Here is a 24,995-nt window from a genome sequence, read left to right as displayed (position 1 = left end):
GCACTCAGCAGGAAACTGGCAGTCAGTGGAGAGGAACCTCAGCCAAGACATGCAAACACTATCAGCGTACCTCCAGAAATGGAAGCTACAGCTCAGCAAGTCAAAGACAGTGTCGGCGGCCTTCCACCTTAACAACCGGGAGGCACAGCGTGAGATAAACATCAAGATTGATGGGGAACGCCTGCCCTACTGTGCCGAACCTACATACCTCGGCATAACCCTGGACAGGTCACTCACGTACCGCCGGCACTTGAAGTCACTGTGCAAAAAACTATCTACATGCGTCGCACTTTTGAGGCGATTGGCGGGTTCCGGCTGGGGAGCTGGTGCTAAAACTCTTCGTACAGCTACCCTAGCCCTTGTTCATTCCACCGCTGAGTACTGCGCGCCGGTCTGGTGTCGTAGTTCTCACACCCACCAGATTGATACCGCCATCAACGACGCACTGCGTACTGTGACTGGATGCCTGCGTCCCACTCCAACGGACTGTCTACCCATCCTAGCAGGCATCCAACCCGCTGAGCTACGCCGTAAAGGAGCCACGATTTCTCTTGCTCGCCGCGCTTTGGACCCCGACCATCTCCTCCATGCAACACTCAAGAGACCACCACCTATAAAGCAGCGGTTGAAATCAAGACGCCCCTTTGTGCCTGCCGCACAACAACTCCTTAAGAACGCAGAAAAACTTGGTTTAAGTGCGGCACACTGGACGAACCACATGTGGAACACGGAGTGGCAAAATCACACCTCCACGCTCCGTGACTTCATACCCGACGCCGATCCCCGTCCACCAGGGATGTCCCTCGCAAGGCTTGCGTGGGTCAGGCTTAACCGCCTGCGAACTGGCGTCGGCCGCTTTCGCTCGGACATGCACAAGTGGGGCCTGGCTCCTTCATCAGAATGCGAGTGTGGTGCCACGGAACAGACCGCAGACCATGTCATCCACCACTGCCTAACCAACCGGCCTCCACACGGTGCGCATGGTCTGAGAATCCTGGACGACAGGACTGCTGAGTGGCTGAAGATTTCCTGCCCTCCAATCTAGCCTGGAAACATCGCTCATACGCCATCATCATCATCAGTCAATGAACACTTTGCTGTTCATTTGATTTTCTCAACAGAAAACATGAGTTTTACATTTGCATTTTGAGCCATAGCTTATTGCAGATGAAGAATTGCTCGATTTTTAACAATTCATTAAAATAAATCTATAGTTCTGCAATATTTGAACTATTCTGTCCATTTTCTAATATGCCATCATTTAAACAAAGCTAATGCAAGGCTGAGAATCAGGTTTAAGACGCCTTTGCACTAGCTTTGGTTTAGATCAGTGGTTCTTAACCTTTTTTTCCCCAGCGCCCCTTTTCAGAGATTTCCATAGTCTGGCGCCCACCATAATATAAGGGCTGTAGCCTACTAATGACATTTTCTTCCAAGACTATAAGGCTAGCCTACAGCCAGTAGTAATTAGTTATTAGTTAGTAAGAAAAAACTAGTTTAAGCCGATGTTAGTTTTAATACTAAAAAATCAGCACAGATGTGCCTTAAGGCTCTTAACTAAAAAGTCTTAAGGCACATCTCTGCTGCTTTTTAGTAGTTAGTAAGAGTTACACTAATAACCATTATTGACTGACTATTATTATGACCAGTCCTTATGGTTTGCTTGCACTGCCTGCCCGCTGTCCCTGCCAAAAGCTGACCACAAAATGCCATTTACTTACTACAAGGAAAGGGAAACAATGCCCATTATCAACAACAAAGGCCATGCACAACACCATCCGACGTCCACGCTTGTCGGATGGTGTGCATTGTGCTGTATAGGCCAACATAGAATGCTCTGAGAGAGAATCACTACTTCCCTTGTTAAACACAATCTCTATACTGTATATAGCTCCTCATCCTCGGTGGATTCTCGTACCCCCAGCAGAACTACTAAAGCAAATTTGCAGTGAGGAAAATATCGTTACACCTTTTGAATGTAGCGCCCCCTATAACGCCCTCTGAATATTTCCGCCCCTCTAAAAGTTAACAGCGCCCACTAGGGGGCGGTAGTGCCCAGGTTAAGAACCACTGGTTTAGATCGAACAGTTTAGCATCATCAATGCCAACATTTTTCTCTGACAGATACTTCCACACACCACTGAAAAGCGTTAACCTATTCTTTGGTGTAAGACAACATAAGCAATAAGCATCTAATCAAAGGATGTGAACTCGAAAAATGAAATTAGCGGTCTATACATCCAAACAGGCAAAACAAAAGTCGAACAATAAAAATACATCTGACATGGTCATCGAGTAACACTTCCTTCGTTTGCCACAGAAATAAATGTATCCACCATATCCACAGCAAGCAATGTATTGCCAACTTCAAAGTCAATAAACACTTTTCTTAAACAAGGATAACCTACTTCTGCCACAGCTCACAGAAAACATAGGCTACTTTTCTTTTTTGGTATCGTTGCTTGGCCTTATTTAGCTTTCGCCAAGGTCACATCAAAATAAAACCTTGTTGAAAATGATAGCAATGCAAAAAAGAGGACATGAAAAAAGAGGACAAATCCTCCTAAAAGAGGACATGAAAAAAGAGGAGAAATCCTCCTAAAAGAGGACATATGGTAGCCCTACTACAGTAGGCCCACACAAATTATCCCGTGGACACATTTTATACTTTGCAGCAGATTGTGATGCTATGAATGTAAAATTTACCTTTCGTTTCTTGTTTAAGCTATTGCAATTATTCAATTCATCTGTCTCACATTTCGACTTTCATGGCTAATAGCGGGAAAACGAACGAGTTGCCCAGCATTATCGCTATATCTCATCCTAAAACTCTCGTCCCAAAATTGTTCCGGCATCTCAGGTTTGTAAACTGCCTACAACAAGCTTTAATGATAGTTCCAACGATCATGAAACAGAAGTTGCATAACCTACGTGAAGAAAGATTATTGTCTTGATTTTTCATAGTAGGCTATTCTGTGAAAAACTTGAAATATACGCCAAACAAAATATTCCAAAAGAGCTCAAAAGCCACCACTCGCCAAGCCCAAACCGTACAATAATAGCCTACCTTTGACTGACTGACTACCAGTACCATAGATACGCTAGCCAAGCTGGCAACCTTGATTGTTGATTGTGTCCATAAAGTCAGTCGAGCGTGGCGATGATTCCACGATTGCTGAGTTGCATATCAATATGTAAGATATCTATGACGAAAGTTCTAAACGCAAGCAAAGGTTGAAACGAACTGTGTTTAACGTAAGGGAGACATAAATACTCAATGAAAACAGTTGTGAATCAGTAGGCCTACATCACAAGAAAAATATCCCGAAAGTCATGTGTTTATGACTACAGCTTTATATTGAAAAGGTTGACTTACTGAAATGGATACTTGTACAAATGAAGTTTTATTCTAAGCCTTTGCTAAGGCCAAGTTTTTGCTGCAAGAAGTTTTTTCTGGTCTATAGGCTCAATAAATGGCATATAGGCTAATAAAATATGCCTTTGACAAGTAGGATGCTGTACAAACAACCCCGATATATTTTGTTGCATGAGGCAACGCAGAGGACCAACGCATTCTGCGATAGATATACAGCGCTATATAAAAACAAGCATTATTATTATTACTTTGACATGAAGCTGGGTGATCAAGATAAGTCCTGGGTTCCTCCTAAAGTATGCAAACATTGCACTCAAACCCGTTTCTGGGCTCAAGGCTAAGAAGTTCAGAGTGCCATGGCATAAAGAGAGCCGTGAAATCACCATGAAAATTGACACTTCTGCACGGTGAGGATGTTGGAACATCATGTTTACATGGAGTGTGCAAGGCAGTCATTGCATGGACGTTGCTATTTCTGTTTGCCCTCTCTAGTTTCAAGTGGCGATTTGCTTGAAACAATAGGAAAACGAGCATGACTGAGAGTAACCTCAATACCTTCAGTAATGTTTTGGAGCAAGGTCAAGTTTTTTTCTCCAAACCATTTCTATCACCTACTGTAGTTAAAGATTTAGTTATCAAAAGTAGCAGCTGGAATCTTGGCTCGTCATCTTGATCAACGTGGCATTCTTGACTACAACCAAGATTACGTTCTTCCGCAGCAAGGATAAAATTCTAAGCAACTACCGTACTTTACTGAAGAACATAACTTTGTATTATGTAATTATATAAATGGCCTTCGTACCTTGATGGGTGTTGCTCAGTAGGCCAATCATAATAAAGAGTTGCGTTTGTTCATCGATAGCTTTGTTTTGCTTATTTGTCTAGTTTGTTAAGCAAAACAATGTATGCATTTTGTTTGTACTTAGTAGCTGTGGCAGCCGTGGCCGAGTGGTTAGCGCGTTGGGCTCGCAGTCGAGAGCCTGCGTGTTCGACTCCAGCCACCCGCACTTGTTTCTCTGGGCAAGAAACTTTACGATAATTGCCTCTACCTAGTGATCGATTTTGGTAGTACCAAATTGAAGTCATAAGTTAAGTAGACAACCGGAAACAGACATTGCTGTCGGCTGCAGCGCGGGTCAGGTGTATGTCGGAAGGCGTACACCGATGCATAGCGCTCAAGTCCGCTTTCCCGCAATGCAGGAAAAAGATAAACAAACAAACAAGTAAGTCTGATACTGTTGAAGTCAACAAATATATCAATGCAAAACGCAAGTTATATATTCTACATCCTGTATCCTCAGGCTTACTTCACATCATATTTTGATTGTTACTAGGCCAGTAAACGTTAAATAGCTGTTTGTAGGCCTATGGGTTGTAATCAACGTGATTGGTTCCAAATAGCGTTTATACAACTCAGAAATGTGCCTGGGATTACTTCCAGTTTTGTCTATGTAGTTTGTTTACTTTGTTGTTTACAACACGACGTTAAATCTATGGGGGCTCAAAATTGCAAAAAAAATATTTTTGCTGTACCGGTAACTCAAAAACTAAAGCCAATTCGAAAAAACTTATTGCATTTTCAGAATCAGGGGCCTCGAAATACCTTAAAATGACTCTCACTTGTCCTGCCTTTATATAAAAAAAAAAAGTTTTGTTGGCCTGTGAAAATCGCTAAACATCGTCAAATGATTCAAGAAACTGAAAGCAGTAGATATTTACTACAGTGAACGGTGCACAAAGAAAATCATGTCTGAAATGTGGTAGAATTCGACATTTTGAGAGTAATACACGTGTCAGTGTTCATGGAGTTGCTAATTAAACCACTTTGCTTGATACTAGTTTGTGTTACTGCCTCTTATTGTGTCCATTAAGATGCTAGAATGCATTAGAAGATAGCGGGTGAGCACTGAGCAGTTTCCAGGGATAAGCAAAAATTCGATATTTTGAAAAAATTCAAACCAGGTGAACCAGGGTCAAACGTTAATATTTTTTTGTGAAATTTGGTGTAGGAGATACATTTACCAAAAGGAACAATATTCCAAACTGACGAAAAATTTAAAAGAAAAAAAATTTTTTTCGAGATTTTGCGCCAGCCTATTGTCCACCTTCAGGCATGCCTTTAAGTGTCCTGCCACAGACACAGCCGCATGCTCTTGAGCGGTGTCGAACCGGCGACCTTTCGATTGCCGTTCCAGTGTTCTCACCACTCGGCAATGCAGCCGACATTTTAATCGTAAGGGGTCGCAAAACAGTTTAGGAGATTAAAAGGGGTGGCGAGCAACAAAGTTTTGGAAGCCCTGCCTTAGGCTACCAAAGGAAAGAATACCACGTTATAGATCAATATCTTGAGTGGTATGTCCATGGCGGCCATTTGAATTTCGAGTGCCACCCTCGTTTTTGACTTGTGGGAGTAGTGCATAGCAATTTTTACCATTCTCAGGGCCCCTTAACTTTCATTGTAAATGTAATTGAACTTCAAGCTCGATGTGGACCTGATGGAGTTCATCCAAATTTTGTAATATTTTACACAATTAAGAGATAGTACAACTTTAATATACTGCCATGAAAAAACAAGCACCGTGACGTCGGTACCACGTTGCCTACTGTACATTGCACAATGCAAGAGTTTTCGTAATATCGTCACAGACCACAGTTTGAAAAGCCCTGACCAAAAGACTATATTGTTTAATGAATTAATTTTGGAATAGGCTTTAGCAAAGAACCATAAATTAGCTAATAAAACGTTACAAACCAAGCTAGGACCATTGCTTTTCAATATGTTTGCTTTGTTTAATCGATTTTGCTACTAACAAGCTACAGGCCTACGATCTAAGTTTAATTGGGTCAACACTCCCACTGATGCAGGAGAGTAACCAATAGCATGACCTCACGGTGAGTTGAGACATTGCAGTTTGAGACAGGAATGAAAATTGCCACTTTATAACTTAGCACCTTTGAAAAAAAAATGCAATATAGAATCAAAATTGTTTTATCGGGCAATTTACTTTCAATTACAACTCACAAAAAAAAACAAGAAACGATGAAGAACAACAGCCTATAATCGGTTTCTCACCGAGAATTGTGACGGTTGGTTTCAAGCTGTTTTGTCCAGGACTAATGGCGGTAATGACGTTGAAATGATTCATGGACGTATCTTAAAAATAATCTAAAACATCTCCAAACCTCAAGCTATCTTTAGATAAAAAGAGCAAACTAAAATCATTTTGCAAAGTTTTTCTATTTACTACCCGCACGATGATGCAGAATCAACGTAACAAATAGCAAAAAATAAAGCAAAAACGACTGTCTTTTCAAAACTCAGAACTTTGTGTGAACAAAAGCAGAAAGTTTTCACTACAAGTAATCTTGTCAGCATGCAAAAGTGAAGCGTGTTTGAAAACTTGAATTGCTTTAAGAGTTTTAACAGCATTCATAAACGTTGCAAAAATACAATTTTAAAATCAGTAAACTAAGAAACGATACAATCGTTTAGTCAACACAGAAGTTATATAAATTGCAAATCTTCTAGTTTGATCCAAGGGCAAGGATATAAATTTAATTCCCAGAAACTGCCCAGTCGATGAAAATACATCAATACATAATGCAGGGTGTGAAGGCGATTGCGGCACTTGGAGGTGAATCCGGCCACCCTCGGTAACGGGGACATCACCGGATTAAAACTGGTCTACTACTACATAAAGTGGACCGCAGAATTAGTAAAATTAATATTTTCGTTTGCTTTAACATCACACGTTATTGTATTGCCATAACCATAACGCAAATACAGAGCAAACAACTGCATGATTCATGACGCAAATGGCTACTGAACAGTGAACACAATACCCCTTTTCCCACAAAGAAATGAGAAGTTAACTATGGAACCTGTCACCGTTCCTGATGATAACGGTGAACGAAGCAACATGCAATAGAAGGATATCAAAAAATTAAAACTCTGGGCATCTTTCTTCATGGAAAATGTTTAGATTTTGAAACCTCAGAACATTGCCAACATCAATCAAAACGGAATCATATTTTCCACAACACAGCTACTGAAAAGTTATAAGCGTTATGATGTACCAAAACAACAATTTTTATTATTATTTTAAACAAATTTCACAAAATTTTTAATCTGTTGACACCGCTGTATTTTTGGTTTTGAACAAAACTAGTAATTAATTCAACGCTTTCTTGAGAAATAAGGAACAAGCTGGGTGTCTTATGATTATCAACATATCGATTATGTTTCTCGGCAGCCGATTTGTAGCAAGAATTGACAGCGATAGACACCGTGTTTCGCCCATGAGGCTGGGCTGCCAATTCTGTCAATTCTTGCTGGGCTGGGCTGTCTATCGCTGTCAATTCTTGCTACAAATCGGCTGCCGAGAAACATATTGTTTGATTGGATAGTCTGAATGGCTAGCGTGGAAGCTACACCGTTATGGTTAGCGAATCGCAACTGCTCGCTGTACTAGTGAGTGCTCAGCCTTGTGCTGATAGCCGGGAAGAACGCCCTTTCTTCACATATCGATTAGTTGCATTTCATTTTCCATGTCGAAAATATGAAATCACTGTTTTAACACCTGTGAAGGATGACTTGACAAAAAAGAGCTTAAAAATTGAAGATGCCAACAACAGAGAAATGGAGAAGCCACTGCAGATAACTGGTCGAACCTAACGTTTCGGGACAAAATGAGACAATTTAACAGAAACCATGACATATGCAGTAAATGGGTTCTATAATCGAAAACGGACATTAAAAGTAAAGAAAACGGTCTTCAACGAAGAAAAAGACAGATCTCTGTCCGCTTATTAGAGACTTAGAAGCATCGTATAAGCTTTTAGCTGCGATTCCATTTCAAGCCACATTAAAATCAGAAGTTCTACGAGACGTTATAACAACCGGCCGGTGTCTTGTCCTTTTAAACTTTAACGCACACAATACTGCAGTTATTAATATTGACATGCTAAAGCTGATTCCCAGCAAAGTCTTCCTTTAAAGCGTTGTCATCTTTCAGACAGTGCTTCTTTGCTAAAACTAACTGATGCTGCTCCCAGGAAAAGTACAGCAGAAATAATTGAATCAATAAACTTGTTTATCTTGCAGTAAATATTCCCAATCCAGTGCGCAGTGCGAGTGATGTCCATGGATTAGTTGATGTTCCTTATCAGTGAAGTCATTTTATCATTGTCATGTTTCCTTAGCTTGTATCATGCCATTATTAGCTGGATTTCAAGTAGCCAAAGCACAACTGGCAATCTCAAACCGGCCATATTGCAACTTTTTTGGCTCAAATTGTGTAAGTGAAGATTTTCAGTGCTCACATAGATAGTACAGCAAGATAAACTGTGTTACAACTAATTGTTGTTCTGTTAGTATTTCAATATTTTGCGGTCAAAGCTCTGACAACGAAAAGAGCACGATTGGAAACTGTCAAACTTGACACGAAGTTAACTCTGCCGATGGGTTATATTCTCGAATAGAAAGCAGTCAATAACATTTTAATCGAGAAGAGAAAGCAAACTTTTAAAATTCCAGTTTTATGAACACCATTCAAAGTTTGTGCTCATTTTTTCGATACCCTATGATAGGATAACGGTCTGGCTACCGCGCTGTGGGCCACACAACTAGCATTAAAGATTATCTGGGTCAACAGGTGTCGAAACACTGGTTACTTTGGATTGATAGAAGTGGCGGAAAAGTAATGGCAGTCCACGGCCTACTAAAACACGGCCAAATATGTTGCTATTTGGAAAAATTTCCAAGAGTCTAAATTGTTACAATCATAGCCATGATAAACCTGTCATTTTTCCCCTTACAGAAGTATGTAAGACAAGCAACATTTGCATCTAGACATATTTTTGGCTTGTTTTACCAGAGATTAGATATGTATGTTAAGCACAATTTATGCAATAATAATGCAAAATATGTAAGACTTTCCAACTGCATCCTGGAGGTAGTCTCATCTTACAGCCGTTAGGTTTTTTTGTAAAGCAGGATGTTTCGCCAATAGCCATATTTTACTTGCAAAACTAAACTTGGCGAAAAACAAACGAATTAAAATTTAAATTGATACATCAAATGAACAGCTTACAACATTGAATCCACAAAAAATCCTTGATATTTTAAATGGAACATGCAATTGCACCAAACGATACCACCTCCGGGGTGCAGTTGAAAAGTCTTACATATTACATTCGTATTGTGTAAACTGTGCTCACTGCTCAACGTACATACCTAATCTCCGGATAAACAAGCCAAAAATATGTCTAGGTGCAAATATTACTTATTTTACTTACTTCTGGTAACGGCAAGATGACAGGTTTATCATAGCTATGATTGTAACAATTCAGACTCTTACAAATTTCCTCAAATAGCAACATATTTGACCGTGTTCTAGTAGGTCGTGGGCAGTCTTTGAAAATCTCTACGCATTTTCGTTATCACGAAGCCAGAGCAAAGATTATCATCTGGCAGGCGAAAACATTCCTTGTCATTCAATTCACTGCTTGAAGAAAAGTTTCATCTTGTTCGACCTTTTCAAAATTATTTCCATTAGATTGATCCTCCAACGATGTTTTCTCAACTTCTGAAATTTACAGCTACATGAGGAGCACTGACAGATTTAAAGAAACGAATAATTCGCGTTAGGCCACCAGCACAAGATGGCCAGACCATTTACATTGCCATACCCATAATAAAAACCATGTGGGAAACTGTACAAGAAAATAACAGAAAGATAAAAACAAGTTAGGAATTCATTTAGAAAATGCATTTTCTAGGTTAACATACAGACACATTTCATCGACAGAATAACGAAATCGATATTTTCAACTAATTTGTTAAAACCAAATACCTGGCTAAACCAGCAAAAAATCACCCGGCACAATCTACAAATCTGCCGTGCGTACTTCTCCCCTTTGAAAGTATGTGTTTGGCGGTGTCCGACGTTTTTTCGTAAACAGTTGTTCGTAAACCAATTCTTCGTAAAATTAATTCTTCGTAACACAATTCTTCGTAAAGCATTTCTTCGTGGATGCAATTGACCGTAACACTAATTGTTCGTAAAACGGTTACAATTAATTAGGGTAGCGTATAGCCTATGCTAGAGATGAGACGTACTGTAGACGAGCAGACATAGTGTAGACTCCATGATTCAGAATGGCATGCACTTTGTGCGCAGCGAAAAAGGAAAGCCAAAACTTTTTTGGTGGCCAGCTTTATTACAAAGATTATAGTGCACTTAACGCACAAGGGCAAGAAACTATTTAGGCTATTGGAAATGTGAGGATTTTGAAAAGAAATGTCTTGCACGAGTAACAACAGGGGCGCCGCAACGATTTTGGCTGGGGGGCAGGATTATGAAAAAGGGCAATTTTGTTGCTGAAAGGTCAATTTTTTAAAAAGTTTCAAGATAAGATATAGCGATAATGCTCATCTATCAGCTCACTATCCAGTAATGACACAAGTGTCCAATATACAATGAAATACATCAATCATGCTATTTTACAATGATGTAACCTACTGTGTTGCAGAATTTTGTGCTGTGAATATTATTTTGAGGCAAAAATGAAATTATAATTAGGCTAAAAGCGAATTGCAGAAATTGTTATATTGCAAAATGTGCAGTAGCTTACATGACCTTAAAAGGGCACCATTGCCCCCTTCCCCTCCATGATGCCCCCCTTCCCCCCGATTTCGGCGCTCCTGAGTAACAACTGAAAAATTGACCTATCACCTGTTTACGAACAATTCACCTATACGAAGAATTGATGTATACGAAGAAATGATTTACAAAGAATTAATTTTACGAACAACTGCTTACGAACAATTGTTTTACGAACAACTGTTTACGAACAATTCACCTATAACCGTGTTCGGCAAAGGCGAAACTTTGCAGACAATATTACAATGAAAATCAGCAAGCTAATGCAAAGGTCCCACTTCCTAGCCAGTTCTAATGTACAAACCAGTCCTTGACCTACCTTCATTAAGTTGCAAAATATCTTTAGAAAATTCCTGAAAATTTGGAAAAGTTTGTTTTTCGACACCAAGACGGAACTTCTGGCAGAATGCGATGCAAGCTTCGAGAACCTTCCGCTCTTCAGTTTGTGCTCTCAGCGCCAACTTGACCCGAGGAGAGGTAGAGTTGTCGGATAGCATTTCGTCAACATCCTGCAATAACACACGGCAACATCGGTGAGGTGGAAGTAAACTGTATAGTTGTATAAACAATCTTCGGTGCACAAAAATACTACAAATACCAACTTAATCGCTAAAACGCATATTTTTACACATGTTTCTGTTCCACAAGTTCGGTATTGCAATTCTATAGAACTGACCACAGATAAACCACGCCCTCATCGACAGCTAGAGCCATGTCGTTTTAATGCCATTCTACTGCCTGAGTTCCTCAATGGAAAAGGCAATGAGAAGTTAAAATACTTTTGTTTTTTTATTTTCAGAAAACTTCTCATTACCAGCTTTGGTTTTCAATGTTTTCAGACAAACTAATGGAATTTCAAAGAGCTGTGATGGAATCATTCAAGCACACGCAACATGAGTTGATTTCATTCAAGGATTCCAAAATGAGTTGGAATCATTCAAGCACACGCAACGTGAGTTGAGGCAAGTGATTTCATCACTTGCCTCAATAAAACTAAATTCTAAATCCCAGTAGTTGTTCTATGCCAGGGGTGGGGAACCTGCGGCCCGCGGGCCGAATGTGGCCCGCGTGACTGTTCCATGTGGCCCGCGTCAAAATTTCTTTACCCAAAATATATTGAAACAGAAGGATTTTGAGGATATCTTGGACTGAAAAGAAGAGTAATGACGAAGTTATGAAATTGGCAAATGCAGAAAGGAGATTAATAACAACAGTTAGAAGGCGTCAGATGCAATTTGTAGGTCATATTCACAGACATGGAGATTTGGAAAAATTAGCTCTATTGGGGATGATACAGGGAAAAAGAAGCAGAGGTCGACAAAGATTAACTTATTTAAACAGCTTGAATCAATGGGCCACAAACACAACAGTTAAAACGAACGATTTTATACGAATGGCAAATGACAGAGAAGTTTGGAAGACCATGATCGCCAACGTCTGTATCAGATCAGGCACATAATCATCATCATATTGAAACAACAGCTCAAAAAAGAGTAGGCTCTGCATTCTCGGTATATTGCGAATGGCCGTCGATGAAGAAATGAAACGAAACGAAGTCGATCAGTTCATGAATAATCAGGGAAACCATGTCGTCGAACTCACTGATAGCCAATGGTTGTGTGACCTAGCGTTTATGGTTGACATTAGCGAGCACCTCTCCGAGCTCAACGTCAAGTTGCAGGGACCGAATCAGCTTTTGAACTCCTTGTTTGCAAAAGTGAAATCATTTGAAGCTAAACTACATCTGTGGAAAGTACAACTTGAAAACAATAAGATGTTCTTAATAATGATGTTCCTAATAACTTCCAACATGAAATAGTAGATCTCCAGAATGACGGTACGTTGAAAGCGATGTACCAAAACATTCCACAGCTCAACTTTTATCAAAGCTGCATAAATGCTGGTGATTTTCCAGTCATGCGGGAACATGCTTTGAAATATGTGTCTCTGTATGGAAGCACCTACCGCTGCGAATCAGTTTTTTCTGTAAATAAAATTTCGAAATTTTTAGTGGCCCGCTTGTGTTATTTCTCATTTTATGTGGCCCGCAATACTGAAAAGGTTCCCCACCCCTGTTCTATGCAAACACTTGTGTTCACTTTGCCATGAAACTATCTGCATACTTGACATATTAATATAAGATTGAACCACAAAGAGAAATCTCTCTGATGCCTCAAACTGAGAGTTCCTTGCAAAGGCAGATGAGGACGAAGTAAGATGGTCAATAACACAAAAAGAAAAGTTGGTATTTCATTATCATGAATGGTAATTAATCACATACACCGGGTAAAAACTTTTTTCTTTCCAAAAGCAGCAACTTGACCCTGTTCTCAAGAAACGTCCACAACTTTGCATCATTCCTGAATTGTGAAGGCGTGGAAATATAGACCTCTCGTAATGAAAACAGATCCTTGTCTTCTTTGGCCAACCAGTGATCCAGGTCGTCTGTGAACACAAATGTTAAGAAACTGTCCAGGAATTATACGTGATCAAGAAGCAAAAATTATTAACAAGCGCGTTACAAATAAGTTTTAATTTCGATCAACACCTTGTAATGAACACATCAAAACATGAAGTATCTCCAACCTTTGCTCATGTGGAATACGCGCAGAAAGGCCAGTAGGTCAGGAGAGGTTGGTAAGTTTCCATTGATTGAACAAATGGCAAACTGGCCGCTGGAGTCACAGTTCAGTCTGGCGAGCAGCCGAGTCTTTTTTACATAAAGCAAGTCTTTCGGACTTACTCCTAACAAGATTACAAAAAATTCAAATAAAAAAACAATGTCTTCGTTTCTGAAAATAGTAATCAATATCATCACATATACTGCAGTTTAGTTGACGATAGCACAAAATCGGAAACCCAGCGACGCATGCACGTCATTTGAACGTCACTTTTCACAACAGATCGCAAACATTTTCGTTCTGACTTTGATACAGTACGTTTATTAAACGATACGATATTGAGTCCCTCAACAAGCGCTGACAGATGAGTGCAGACAACTTCTATAGTTGTTTGAAAGTCTAGTAAAAATTGACATTGTAGAAATTTAAAGTTTTACAGAAATTTAACCAACCCATTGATGAAACGTACCAAGACTTATTTTGACTTTGTCGAATGGGTTGTCGGCGATGAGAAAGCCGTTGTGAATAAGAAGATCAGCACTGTTTCGTCCGCCATAACATATCGTCACTTGCTGGCCTTCTTTAAAGTCGGCCATGGCTAAGCACTCAAGTTTATCCGTTTCTAAATCGTATGTTGTGCTCATCTGGAAGATTGTAGGATCATCGTGTACCATAAATGCTAAATATATTACCAATTAAATGCTTCTAACAGACCCTGGTTACCAAGGTTGATGCTTTGAAACCTTCGTTTGAATTGAAAAGTTGTATAAGGAAATAGCGTGATTTACCAGCTTTTGTTGAACGGTGATGAACATGATAACTTACCGGCCCCACCGCGTGGTTGAACATATCCCACAATGGTATCAAAGCAAGAGTTGACTGTTCTTCATTATAAACCATCGAACCAGATCGGTTCTTCTTTGCTGATGACAAAGTAAAAAACAATCACAGTTTGAAAGAACTGTAAGAGTGTGTACGACGCCATTGGCGTGAACTTTAGACAAGCAGATAATTTGCAAGTGCATGAAAATTGTCTCCTTGCCAGGAGTAATCTAATGATGTTGAATGAACTCGAACATTTCTTTTTAAAGATATTGAGTGGTGGTGACAAGCCTATATTTTTACTTCTGATTTACCAATAAAAGAAAACTCCATAAGTCTGTCTAATATTAACATAATTAACAAATATTTAAAAGGCAGCCAGGCAAGAAATCACTCACAACGTGGTATCATATTCTGGCGGGTGGACACAGCGGACACGCACCATCGGTAAGCGTCATACGAGAACGCTTCTCTAGCACCAATCTCGATCTCCTCCACGTCCTTGGCTTGATTTCCCCCAGTTTTTGACAGTAACTAGAAAAATGTTATTTCTATGAAATACAGCTGTTCATTTTTAACGGTTCTATTGTATACAATAAACGTTTTTCTGAGTGATATAAACCACCATTTAGACTAGTCGGGTGGTTCTCAGCGTTTATATTTTATGAATCACTTTAACTGCTATACGAAGCTAAAATTCCCTTTAGAAATTTAACTTGCAAAAAGTATTTTTACATCAGTACATTAAGAAGAGAACCTACTCTCTTTACAATTGATAAGCTTTTTAGTCTCTATAAAAGTACTTAATTATTAATAATTAACTTTGCTGAATAACCTTTTAATGAAATGAATATATTCAAAACACTAAACTATTCGAACTTAACAGAGCAGTGGGAAACATAAATTGTTTTTTCCTTGACAATAATTCATAGGAAGCACACAAAGTAGTATAATCTTTGTTGTTTCTTCACTTACAAGAGAGTTAAGAAACCAGATTTGCATAAAGATGTGAAGACAAACGGATGGATACCTCGGATAACTCTCTCTGCCGCATTACAAAGCACAGATTAATGGCCATACTGATGGTCGATTTTTCATTAAATAAATCTCTTGACCAAAAATCGGATTGAGTTTAAAAAATGTATCATGAAAACTATACGAAACTTTTTCAATTGACAATACGAACAGATTTCCAATTAAATCAAACTCGCGGTCACTGATTTCATGAAAATATCAAATAAATTCTTATATAATTCTAGTGCTGTCAGATGTTGCATTAAAATCATTTTTTTCAAAATCGGGAAGCACTTGCTTATTTGCTATCAAAAATGAGAATTGGTGATAATTGTTCAGACATTGTAACATTCTTGTAAGCATCATGATTGCTCATGAAAGCTTCCAAAGTATTTTAAAAATATATTGTTTTTATATTTTTCGCTTGTCACTTCAGGTTTAGTGTACAGTTGGTAAAAAAAAAAATAAGCATGGCATCTAATCCACCTCCACCATCTAACCCCTCTCTAATAACTAAAGCCCTTCTACTTTCATGCTCCGAAATCATTCAACCACTGACGGATGGTTTAGCACTTTCAATACTAGATAATTAATTCATCACGTCAAACATACTTCACGATTTTGCTTCATAATGTTTTCACGGTTTCCAAAACTATTGTCAACTGCAACGACTTAAAGAATAACTTTCTAAAAAACATTAGAAAACATACGCGGCCACTTATATTTGTTTGAATTGACCAGAATCATCCAGAACTAACTCAGAAGAGTTTCTAAAAATATCGAATATTCTAGAAGTGAAATGAGCAAACAGAATTTGCGTAATACATAGGCCAAAAGGTTACGTTAGGATAAATGATCGACTATGAAAGCTGGGAAAACTTGAGCAATTATTAAAAAAAAAACATAATTGGACCCAGAATATAAACCTGCTGCCTGGGCTGAGCGTGTTGAGTGCGGCATTGAGAAAACCTCTCGGATGCGAACGTCTGGATTGGTCAATCAACATGTGACTCGTGAAGTAGTGAAGTACAGACAGTAAACTAAAGAAAAATTAGTTGAGTGGTTTTGATCAAGGCCGGTATGGGTACTACCGTTATCGCCGGTCCAAGCCAACTGTTGTATCGACAGTTGTCTCAGTCAAAAGCTTCACTTGCCTTAGAAAAGTGATTTAAAATCCCAAATCAATCTTACTTGATATAACAGAGCAAACTGCCGGACAATCGATCTGTACTGGTTTAGAGCGCTACCTGAAACACAACGAAGGCCACAGTTAATAACGCAATCTTGCTTCGTAGAAAATGCCATGAGCTACTGTGCAAGGACGCAGTTAAAAACTAAAAGCACTCAAATCAGGTCTTCGCTAATGCCATTTATAAAAAGAAAACAAGCCTGTTTCCTCCGCAATTAATTCGACGTTCAAACGGATTGGCTGCTTTTGTCACTATAACAGTGGTCGGCTGCTTGGTAGAGAGGTGAAAGTCTATGACCGAAGTTTCAAACGTTGTTGAGTAATTGATCTTAGCTCGGTCGGATGAATTTAAATAGTAGGGTAAATAAAAAAAATTAAATGCGTATATAGCACAGGTGATTTCTGTCGGAAACTCACTTAATACTGATGAACCTTTAAGGTACTTCATCTCATTTGGGGTGAAGTACAGTGTTGTGGTAAACTGCTTTGGCAAAATATCTGAAAAACAATTAACCGGTAACCACAACTGAAACATAAGATTGAACAAAATATTAAACTTCCCTGAAAACTCTGGAATTGAACATACGCATACAAGGACTGGTGCAGAAATAGATCAGAAAAGAAAAAAGCTGAGCAGGGATTGACCTAATTAAAAAACGGTCCGAACGAAGTAGTATACAAGTTTATAAAGGTTTTGAAGAAGGATGGGAAAGATGTGGATGGTGGTCGATGTACTAAAGGAAGAAATGGAAGACTTGGTTTCAGTGAGAAAGAACATACAGAGGTGATAATGAACGAAGAAAACGATAGGGATCAAAATGTGGAAACCGACGTGGTAGCAGGTCCAATAATGAGAATAACTCGAGAGGAGGTGACTCAAGCAATAAAAAAAATAAAATCGGGGAAGGCTCCTGGACTTCTGAAGTCACTGTGGAAATGATACACGCAAGTGAAAGACAGGATTAAAAGCAATGCAGGAAATCAGCCAACGTGTAGTGGATGGAAAAGGAATGCCAAATGCATGGAAGACGAGCATGGTGATACCCATCTTCAAGGATAAGGGTGGTGTAATCGATTGTGGGTCATATAGGGGAATAAAACTGTTGGAGCATGCAATGAAGGTAGTGGAAAGGGTCTTGGAAAATAAGATCTTTAGTGAAGCTGGACGACATGCAGTGTGGCTTTATACCTGGGAACGACAAATGCTATTTTCATTTTGAGAGGGTTGCAAGAGAAATATCAGGACAAGGGATAGAACATGTATATTAGGGTGGGCCATTTTTGACTTTTTTTTCGAAATTCAAAAATGGCTAGTCATAAAAAGTGGCACATGCATGAAAAAATTACGTGTGCAAAATTTTATCAGTTTGGGGGTGCATCTTCTGCTCCCGCAAAGGGGTCAAACTTTCAATTTTTTGAAAAAAAAGGAGAAATTTCACTTTTCGTTTGAACATAATTTTTTTTATAATTTTTCTACTGGCTAGTTATAAATTGTAAGTGAGATGTACCCAGAACTTTCCTATGTAAAGGCATAGTCGCAGCTTAAGGTTTACTGCCCTCGCATCGACGACCAAAATGCTGAATTTTCACCAATTTGAAATGCTGTTTTGTCATTGCTCAATAAACAAACTTGTCGCAAAAGGGCGATATGGTGTTAACGCTGTACGCTTATTTATGTTCTGTCCACTAACTTTGCAGGATGATACGAACTGACAAACTATAAGACGTAGTCTTGCATAAATTAAAAGCAATAGTACCTACGTTTGATCAGTTGCAGCTATAAAACGCAACTTATAATTTACTTCAGAATAAAAGCAATATGATCTGCAGGTTCTGTAAATGGAATGTACTGTACAGTTCCACGTGAATTGTTATCATGATTTTGTTTACACAAATTTATCATTTACAAACCATTAAACGTTCACTTGATAGGCTACTACAAGAACCACATACAGGAATAAACTTTGTTTGACAGCAATGTAACGATAAAACTGAACTTGTTTTAACAAAAAAAAACAAAAAAACAAAAACGAAATTGTGTCAAAAGTACAACAAACAACAAGGGCTTGTAACTAGTTCACCAGATGATTGTTGAATCTTAGTTCTGGCTTAAGTCTAAAGAATCATAAAATCTTGTTTCGACTGGAACCTAGGAATTTTTTTTCCTTGATTGTAGTCTTTCAATGCTGTCCACCACATGTGATGAGCATCTTTCTTTTGATGTGCTCTTTTATCACATTGCTGTCAACACCACGCATCACTGGAGGTTCCGTAACTGGAATATTTTGCCAGTCTATCATCTCAAAGTAACGTTCGGAACTGAACTCAGTCTTCGAAATTAGCCTCGGCAATTGCCGAGGCAGGTGCATGAATGGCACATTAGCCTCGGCAATAAAATGCCGAGGCCGCACGAGCGCTTGTAAGGACCACAAGATTACAAAAATAACCCTAATTTTCTTAGACCACACCAGACTAGGAGGTTGATTCAATCTTACTATTGCTTGATGTAGCTGGGAGAATTGAATCTTTTATAGAAATATCCCCCTATTTGCATTGATTCAACGCCAGTAGACGTCAAATTATTGTAAGCATTTACTCCTTATCGCGCTTCGCCTTCCGTTATCTCGTCCAGCTGTATCAGAAACAATCGCACCGCTTTCACAACGAACCACACAACATCAACAGACGTCGAATACATGTAAGTAATAGGTTAACGCGTTAACCTTTAGAGCAGTGGTTCCCAACCTGGGGTTCGCGGACCCCTTGGGGGTCCGTGAGAAAGCATTTGGGGGTCCGTGATTACCTTGATGAATTTTGGAGAAAAAAAAAACTTTGTTCTATATGCACGGATGAAGCACCAGCTATGCTCGGGAACAAATCCGGATTTGCTGCTTTAGTAAAAAACAAAGCTCCTCGCGTGGTTGTTACCCATTGCTTCTTGCACAAGTACGCCTTAGCAGCAAAAACTTTACTAGCAAGTCTCAAAGAAATTCTGACAAATTGCGTGAAGTCGTTAATTTCATCAAAAGCAGACCTGTAAACCACCTTACTTTTAAAGCACTCTGTCAAAAAGTAGGGTCAGATTACGGAGTACTTTTGTATCGGTACGTTGGTTATCTAGAGAAGTTTTAAAACGACTGCAACAGCTAAAAAATGAGGAATATATCAACTCTTTTGAAAGCAAAAGGAAGTCCCCTTTTAAAACTGTTCGAAAGTAAAAGTTTTCTATACGGCATGGCCTACTTAGCCGATATTTTCGGTCATATTAATAATGTTAATCGTGGCATTCAAGGACCAGGTGTGACAATAATTGATGCAGCTGAAAAACTGAAAGCGTTTTTAGCCAAGTTGCCGGTTTGGAAACGCAGATTGGAAGCAGGTAATTACACTAACTTTCCAATGTTAAAAGATCTTATCGTGATGGATGAAACTCGAGGAGAATGTAGGCTACTCTTTTGATCTCTATAAGAGAAAAATTTTGCGCACACTTGAAACCCTGCAAATCTCATTTCAACGTTATTTTAATTTAGAACACCTGCCGAACGAAATTGAAACATAGATTGGAAATCCTTTTCTTTTTGACCTGAACAACATTAGCGATGACGATCTCAGTAAAGATGACCTAATTGATTTGACTTGAGATCAAAACAGTTATTACGCATTGAGTTTCATTCAAAAACTGTGGAAGAATTTTGGTGCTCACAACTGCAAACCTACCCATTCGTAGCAAAGCAAGCGATTATTGTTTTGTTACCATTCATAACTATTTAACCTTTGTGAGGCAGGACTCTCAGCTCTTGTTACAATAAAAACAACATAGAAATCGCCTGGACAGTGGACGTTGAAGATGACATGCGTGTTGCATTGTCAAAAACTCAATCGCAGTTCAGTCGTTTAGTTCAGGAAAGGCAACAACAACCATCTCATTAAATTTGCTTACGTTGAAAAAGTTTCGGCATGGCACTTTGGGTCACCTTAATATTCAAATAGGCCTACTGCTGACATTTCTTAAATAATCCTTTAATTTTCTTATTTAAGCAACTGTTTAACCTGATATTTGCCGCAGGAGTCTTAGCGGCAATGCAATATGACACAGTATACAGTAGTTGAGTAGCATAATTATTTGTATTACAATAGTCAATAGTATGTTAATTGAGTTTCAGGCAAAATTTAGGTAGGGGTCCGCAGAATTAATAGTTTGTCTAAAGGGGTCCGTGACAACAAAAAGGTTGGAAACCACTGCTTTAGAGTGAGCTTTGTTAATTGCGGTTTGTGATAGATGTCTGGTTGCGTAACAACATGTGCAATTTTATGCGCTGACAATGCGTATTGCGTATGAGAACTATAAAAAAAGTTTGCAACCTTATGAATACTGGCTTAATTGTTACGCAATCAGTTATTCTTTCATCAAAAGCTTGTTCTTTACCAGCGTCATTGCCAATATAAATCATGGTAAAGGAAGATACAGTTAAAAAGTGGAATTTACCTGCTATAGGTTATGAAACAGAGGGGACAGAAGGAAAAGTTAGTGTAGTATTTTGTAAAATTTGTAAAGAATTTTATGATGGAAACAAATCGGAATTAGAAAAGCTACGGGGCCCAGTTAAAAAAGTAGTACAAATTTGGATAAATGGTACTTCGGCAGTAAAGAAAAGTAATGCTTCCGATCATATGTCATCGCGCGTTCATGAACGGGCAGTTTTGCGTCTTCAAGCATAAGCTTCAAGCGTCTTAAGAAATGACGTCGTCGCCGTCATTTCTTATTGGGCATTGTTGTTACGCAATACAACCGGTCGGGAAAATTAAATCGATTTGTGCTGACTCGAACATTGAATCAACCCAAAATTAGCATACTTCCCCCCCCCGTGAGTTATCGTAACAGCGTGGGTATCGCTTTGCTCGCTACTTTTGGTATTATTACATCACAACAAATCAAACAATGCCGCTGCGGTCTTGATAGACTACTCTATTATATGTTTCGCTTCTCGTTTTACATGTTGTGGTAGCCTACAATTTTTTTCGTAATAAACGTTCACAGCAATTGCCGATGCAATTTCAACTTTTGCCGTTTGGCCTCGGCAACGTTTTTGCCGAAGTAAAAATGTGCTAATTTCGAAGACTGGAACTGCAATATTGACAGTGTAAATTTTTGCTGACAAGTGCTGTGAGATGATAATATTCTTGAATTGAAAATTCTTCTCCATCCTAGTTCCCTTTCATACTCTTTGGTATAACATATGATTGCAATCAAAATGTTTTCAGGATGGGCGTAAAACGCATTCCTCTATATTACTTTGTTGAGGATATTGCGAGCTTTATTCGATAGCTTCTGAGCAGAGTGTAGAATTTCAAAGAAATGTTTTTGGCCATTAGTGAAATTGCTTTCATTTATATTGGCAAACCATACTGGAATATAAACATTCATAATATGGTCCACACGTTCCACCAATACAGCTGACGCATTAGATGCAACATATAAACGTAGAATTCTATTGGCTGTGTTCATCCATCTTGAGTGGTTCATCATACCTGGACTCCTATACGCGAAATGAATTGATACATCTCCACTTTTCACTGCTTTGTGCATGTGTAGAAGATATTTTTGGTCAGTGCTGAGGTCATTTTCATGAATTTCAATCTCTGGTGCCGGAACTACTTTATATTTTACAACATCTAGTTGTGTGACAGTGGCTAGCTGCATTATAATGAGCCCAGTGAAGCTATCAGGTCTGCTAGTATTGCCATATCTTTCACAAGATGCCTAAGAGGCAATTCATTACTATGGAGTAGGCATATTAACCATTGAAGTGGCTTTTGGAAATGATCTTCCAGGAGCTTTATCACGACGCCTTTTTGACCTGTGTTTATTGCAGTTCCATCGCATCCAATTGCCATTACATTATCGTAGCTAACTTTATTGGATCCAAGACATTCAAGAATCCCGGTAGCTATTGACACATTAGATCAGTTGGCTGCAGTAAAATGACCAATGAAATGATAACTTGGCTCCTCAAGTAAAGTAATGTGTTCTTCAACTGCAAAATGTTTCGAAGTCGCCCAGCAATTTCATTGTGTTTGATGGTTTAATCTTGTCGGCCATCAAAATATATGCTTTGCAAATTTATGCGCATGATAGGCCTACTTTCCATTTGAGTTGTAAACCTCATTTTTTTTCTTGCTCTTCTCACTTGGCTTTTATCTATGACTGATTGAGATTTGCTATCCGTTACAACTCCCGCATCTTGTAGAAATAATGAAGCAATAAATGCTGCAGACCTATCTGAAATACCAGTACGATCGCATGATTCAGCAAATACTACTAAACTTAACCTTGCTTTTTGTGGGGTTTTCCGAGGCAAAACTGGGTTGATAATCAAAATCTTTGCAGCGTTCTTCATTGGATGACAAAGTTTCTGAGCTTGAATAAGAAGTTAAAGGTGTTTTAACCAAAGCGCTACTTTTGCCTGCTCCTGGGTCTTCACGTAAAGAACGGAATTGTTCTGATCTTGCGACTCTCCTCGGAAAACGTTTAAAATTAGATTTTGTGGCCGATTTATCATGTTTATCAATCACCATTATGCGAGTTGTTCTTTGATCAAGAAAGGACACAATTTTCCTGCGGGCAAGTACATTGCAGAAAATTGGAACACTTAGGCTACAACAACCGATTTCAAATATTTTTGCTTTGCAGATTCTTTCATTTGGTCCAAATTTTTCTGAAATTTAGGCCCACCTCTAGAATTTGACGTCAAAAGGTTATTCATTTTTTTTGTAACTCTTTATCATAAATATGTACTGATGTTCGTACCTCATTCGTATCATCCTGCAAAGTTAATGGACAGAACATAAATGAGCGTACAGCGTTAACACCATCTCGCCCTTTTGCGATAAGTTTGTTTATTGAGCAATGACAAAATAGCATCTCAAATTGGTGAAAATTCAGCATTTTGGTCGTCGATGCAGGGGCAGTAAACCTTAAGCTTCGAACATGCCTTTACATAAGAAAGTTCTGGGTACATCCCACTTACAATTTACAACTAGCCAGTATAGAAAAATTATAAAAAAAATTATGTTAAAATGGAAAGTGAAATTTCCCCCATTTTTTTTCAAAAAATTGAACGTTTGACCCCTTTGCGGGGGCAGAAGATGCACCCCTAAACTGATGAAATTTTGCACACGTAATTTTTTCATGCATGTGCCACTTTTTATGACTAGCCGCTTTTGAATTTCGAAAAAAGTCAAAAACGGCCCATCCTAATGTATATGTGCTTCGTGGTTATGCGTCTATTCAAAGCCGATAATTCAAAGATAACAATTCAAAGCGGTCGATTGAAAGCCGATAATTCAAAGACGACAATTCCAAGTGGTCAATTGAAAGCCGGCAGTTCAAAGTTGACGATAATTAATCCGCTTGATTGGAAAAGTCAATAATTGAAATTAATTAATCTTATTGTGATGTGATAAGAGTGCGAGCTCGTACTGTACTCAAAAGTCCATCGTTTTGCAATGCTGAAGTTAGTCAGAAGTCGAACAAGGAGTAGTATGGATGTTTCTTTCACGAAAACGGAAAGAGGAAGGAATAAAGCATGCCATGGCGGCTACTGCTATAATCACGACAGGGATAGTAAGCTTGGTGAGGGGTTAAGCTTCTGGTTGTGTGAAGAGTATTGGAAGGAAAATAAGTGCAAAGCAAGAATGCATGTCTGCAATGAAAAGGCAGTGAAATTTGTTGGAGAACATAACCACGCTCCAAATGGTCAGCATAAGCAGGTTTTGGATGTTTGTGCCCAGCTTAAGTTGCAAGCAGCAACGTCTTACGCTACAGCTCAGCAAATCATTACGGCGGCAACAGCAGATTTGCATCCAAATGCAGCAGCTCAAATTCCTGAGGAACGTGTTTTGAAACGCAGCATTCAGCAAGCCAGAAGGCAAGTACAAAATATTCCTGTGGAGCCGTCAAATGCTGAAGAACTGGTAATTCCAGTAGAATTCAAGAAATTGGATGATGGTACTGTGTTTCTGCTTTATGATTCTGGGCCTGGAAATGATCGCATATGCATCAGTACCCAGCGTAACCTTGAACTTCTCTCTCAGAGTCAAAGCTATTTCTCTGATGGAACTTTTAGCACAGCTCCAAGCCATCTCTTTCAACAGCTATATACCATCCATGCTATTGAATTAGGCACAATTGTACCTCTTGTCTATGCTCTTCTTCCGAACAAAGCTGCTCAAACCTATTGTCGACTTTTGAAAGCTATAAAAAACTTTCGACCTCAAATAAATCCAATGTCCTGGATGACAGACTTTGA

The 24,995-nt window shown here is 38.9% G+C and overlaps 1 protein-coding gene across 1 annotated transcript in view; it reads right to left on the bottom strand.

The window, feature by feature from the left end:
* Positions 1-6,493: 6,493 nt before the first annotated feature.
* Positions 6,494-24,995, bottom strand: part of LOC145771932 (actin-histidine N-methyltransferase-like) — a 58,614-nt gene continuing 40,112 nt past the window's right edge. Inside the window, exons 6-14 of the mRNA XM_082583703.1 lie at positions 17,104-17,184; positions 16,689-16,744; positions 14,882-15,017; positions 14,487-14,584; positions 14,131-14,305; positions 13,627-13,785; positions 13,322-13,485; positions 11,360-11,549; positions 6,494-9,963 (exon numbers count right to left, since the gene is read on the bottom strand). Coding sequence (XP_082439829.1) covers positions 9,872-9,963; positions 11,360-11,549; positions 13,322-13,485; positions 13,627-13,785; positions 14,131-14,305; positions 14,487-14,584; positions 14,882-15,017; positions 16,689-16,744; positions 17,104-17,184 — 1,151 coding nt within the window. The 3' untranslated portion in view covers positions 6,494-9,871. The remainder of the gene's footprint in view (positions 9,964-11,359; positions 11,550-13,321; positions 13,486-13,626; positions 13,786-14,130; positions 14,306-14,486; positions 14,585-14,881; positions 15,018-16,688; positions 16,745-17,103; positions 17,185-24,995) is intronic.

Source organism: Aplidium turbinatum, chromosome 1 (genome assembly GCF_918807975.1).
Source record: "Aplidium turbinatum chromosome 1, kaAplTurb1.1, whole genome shotgun sequence".
NCBI lineage: Eukaryota > Metazoa > Chordata > Ascidiacea > Aplousobranchia > Polyclinidae > Aplidium > Aplidium turbinatum.
Note: the sequence above shows the minus strand (reverse complement) of the source record. Positions and strands in the feature narration are given on the sequence as shown.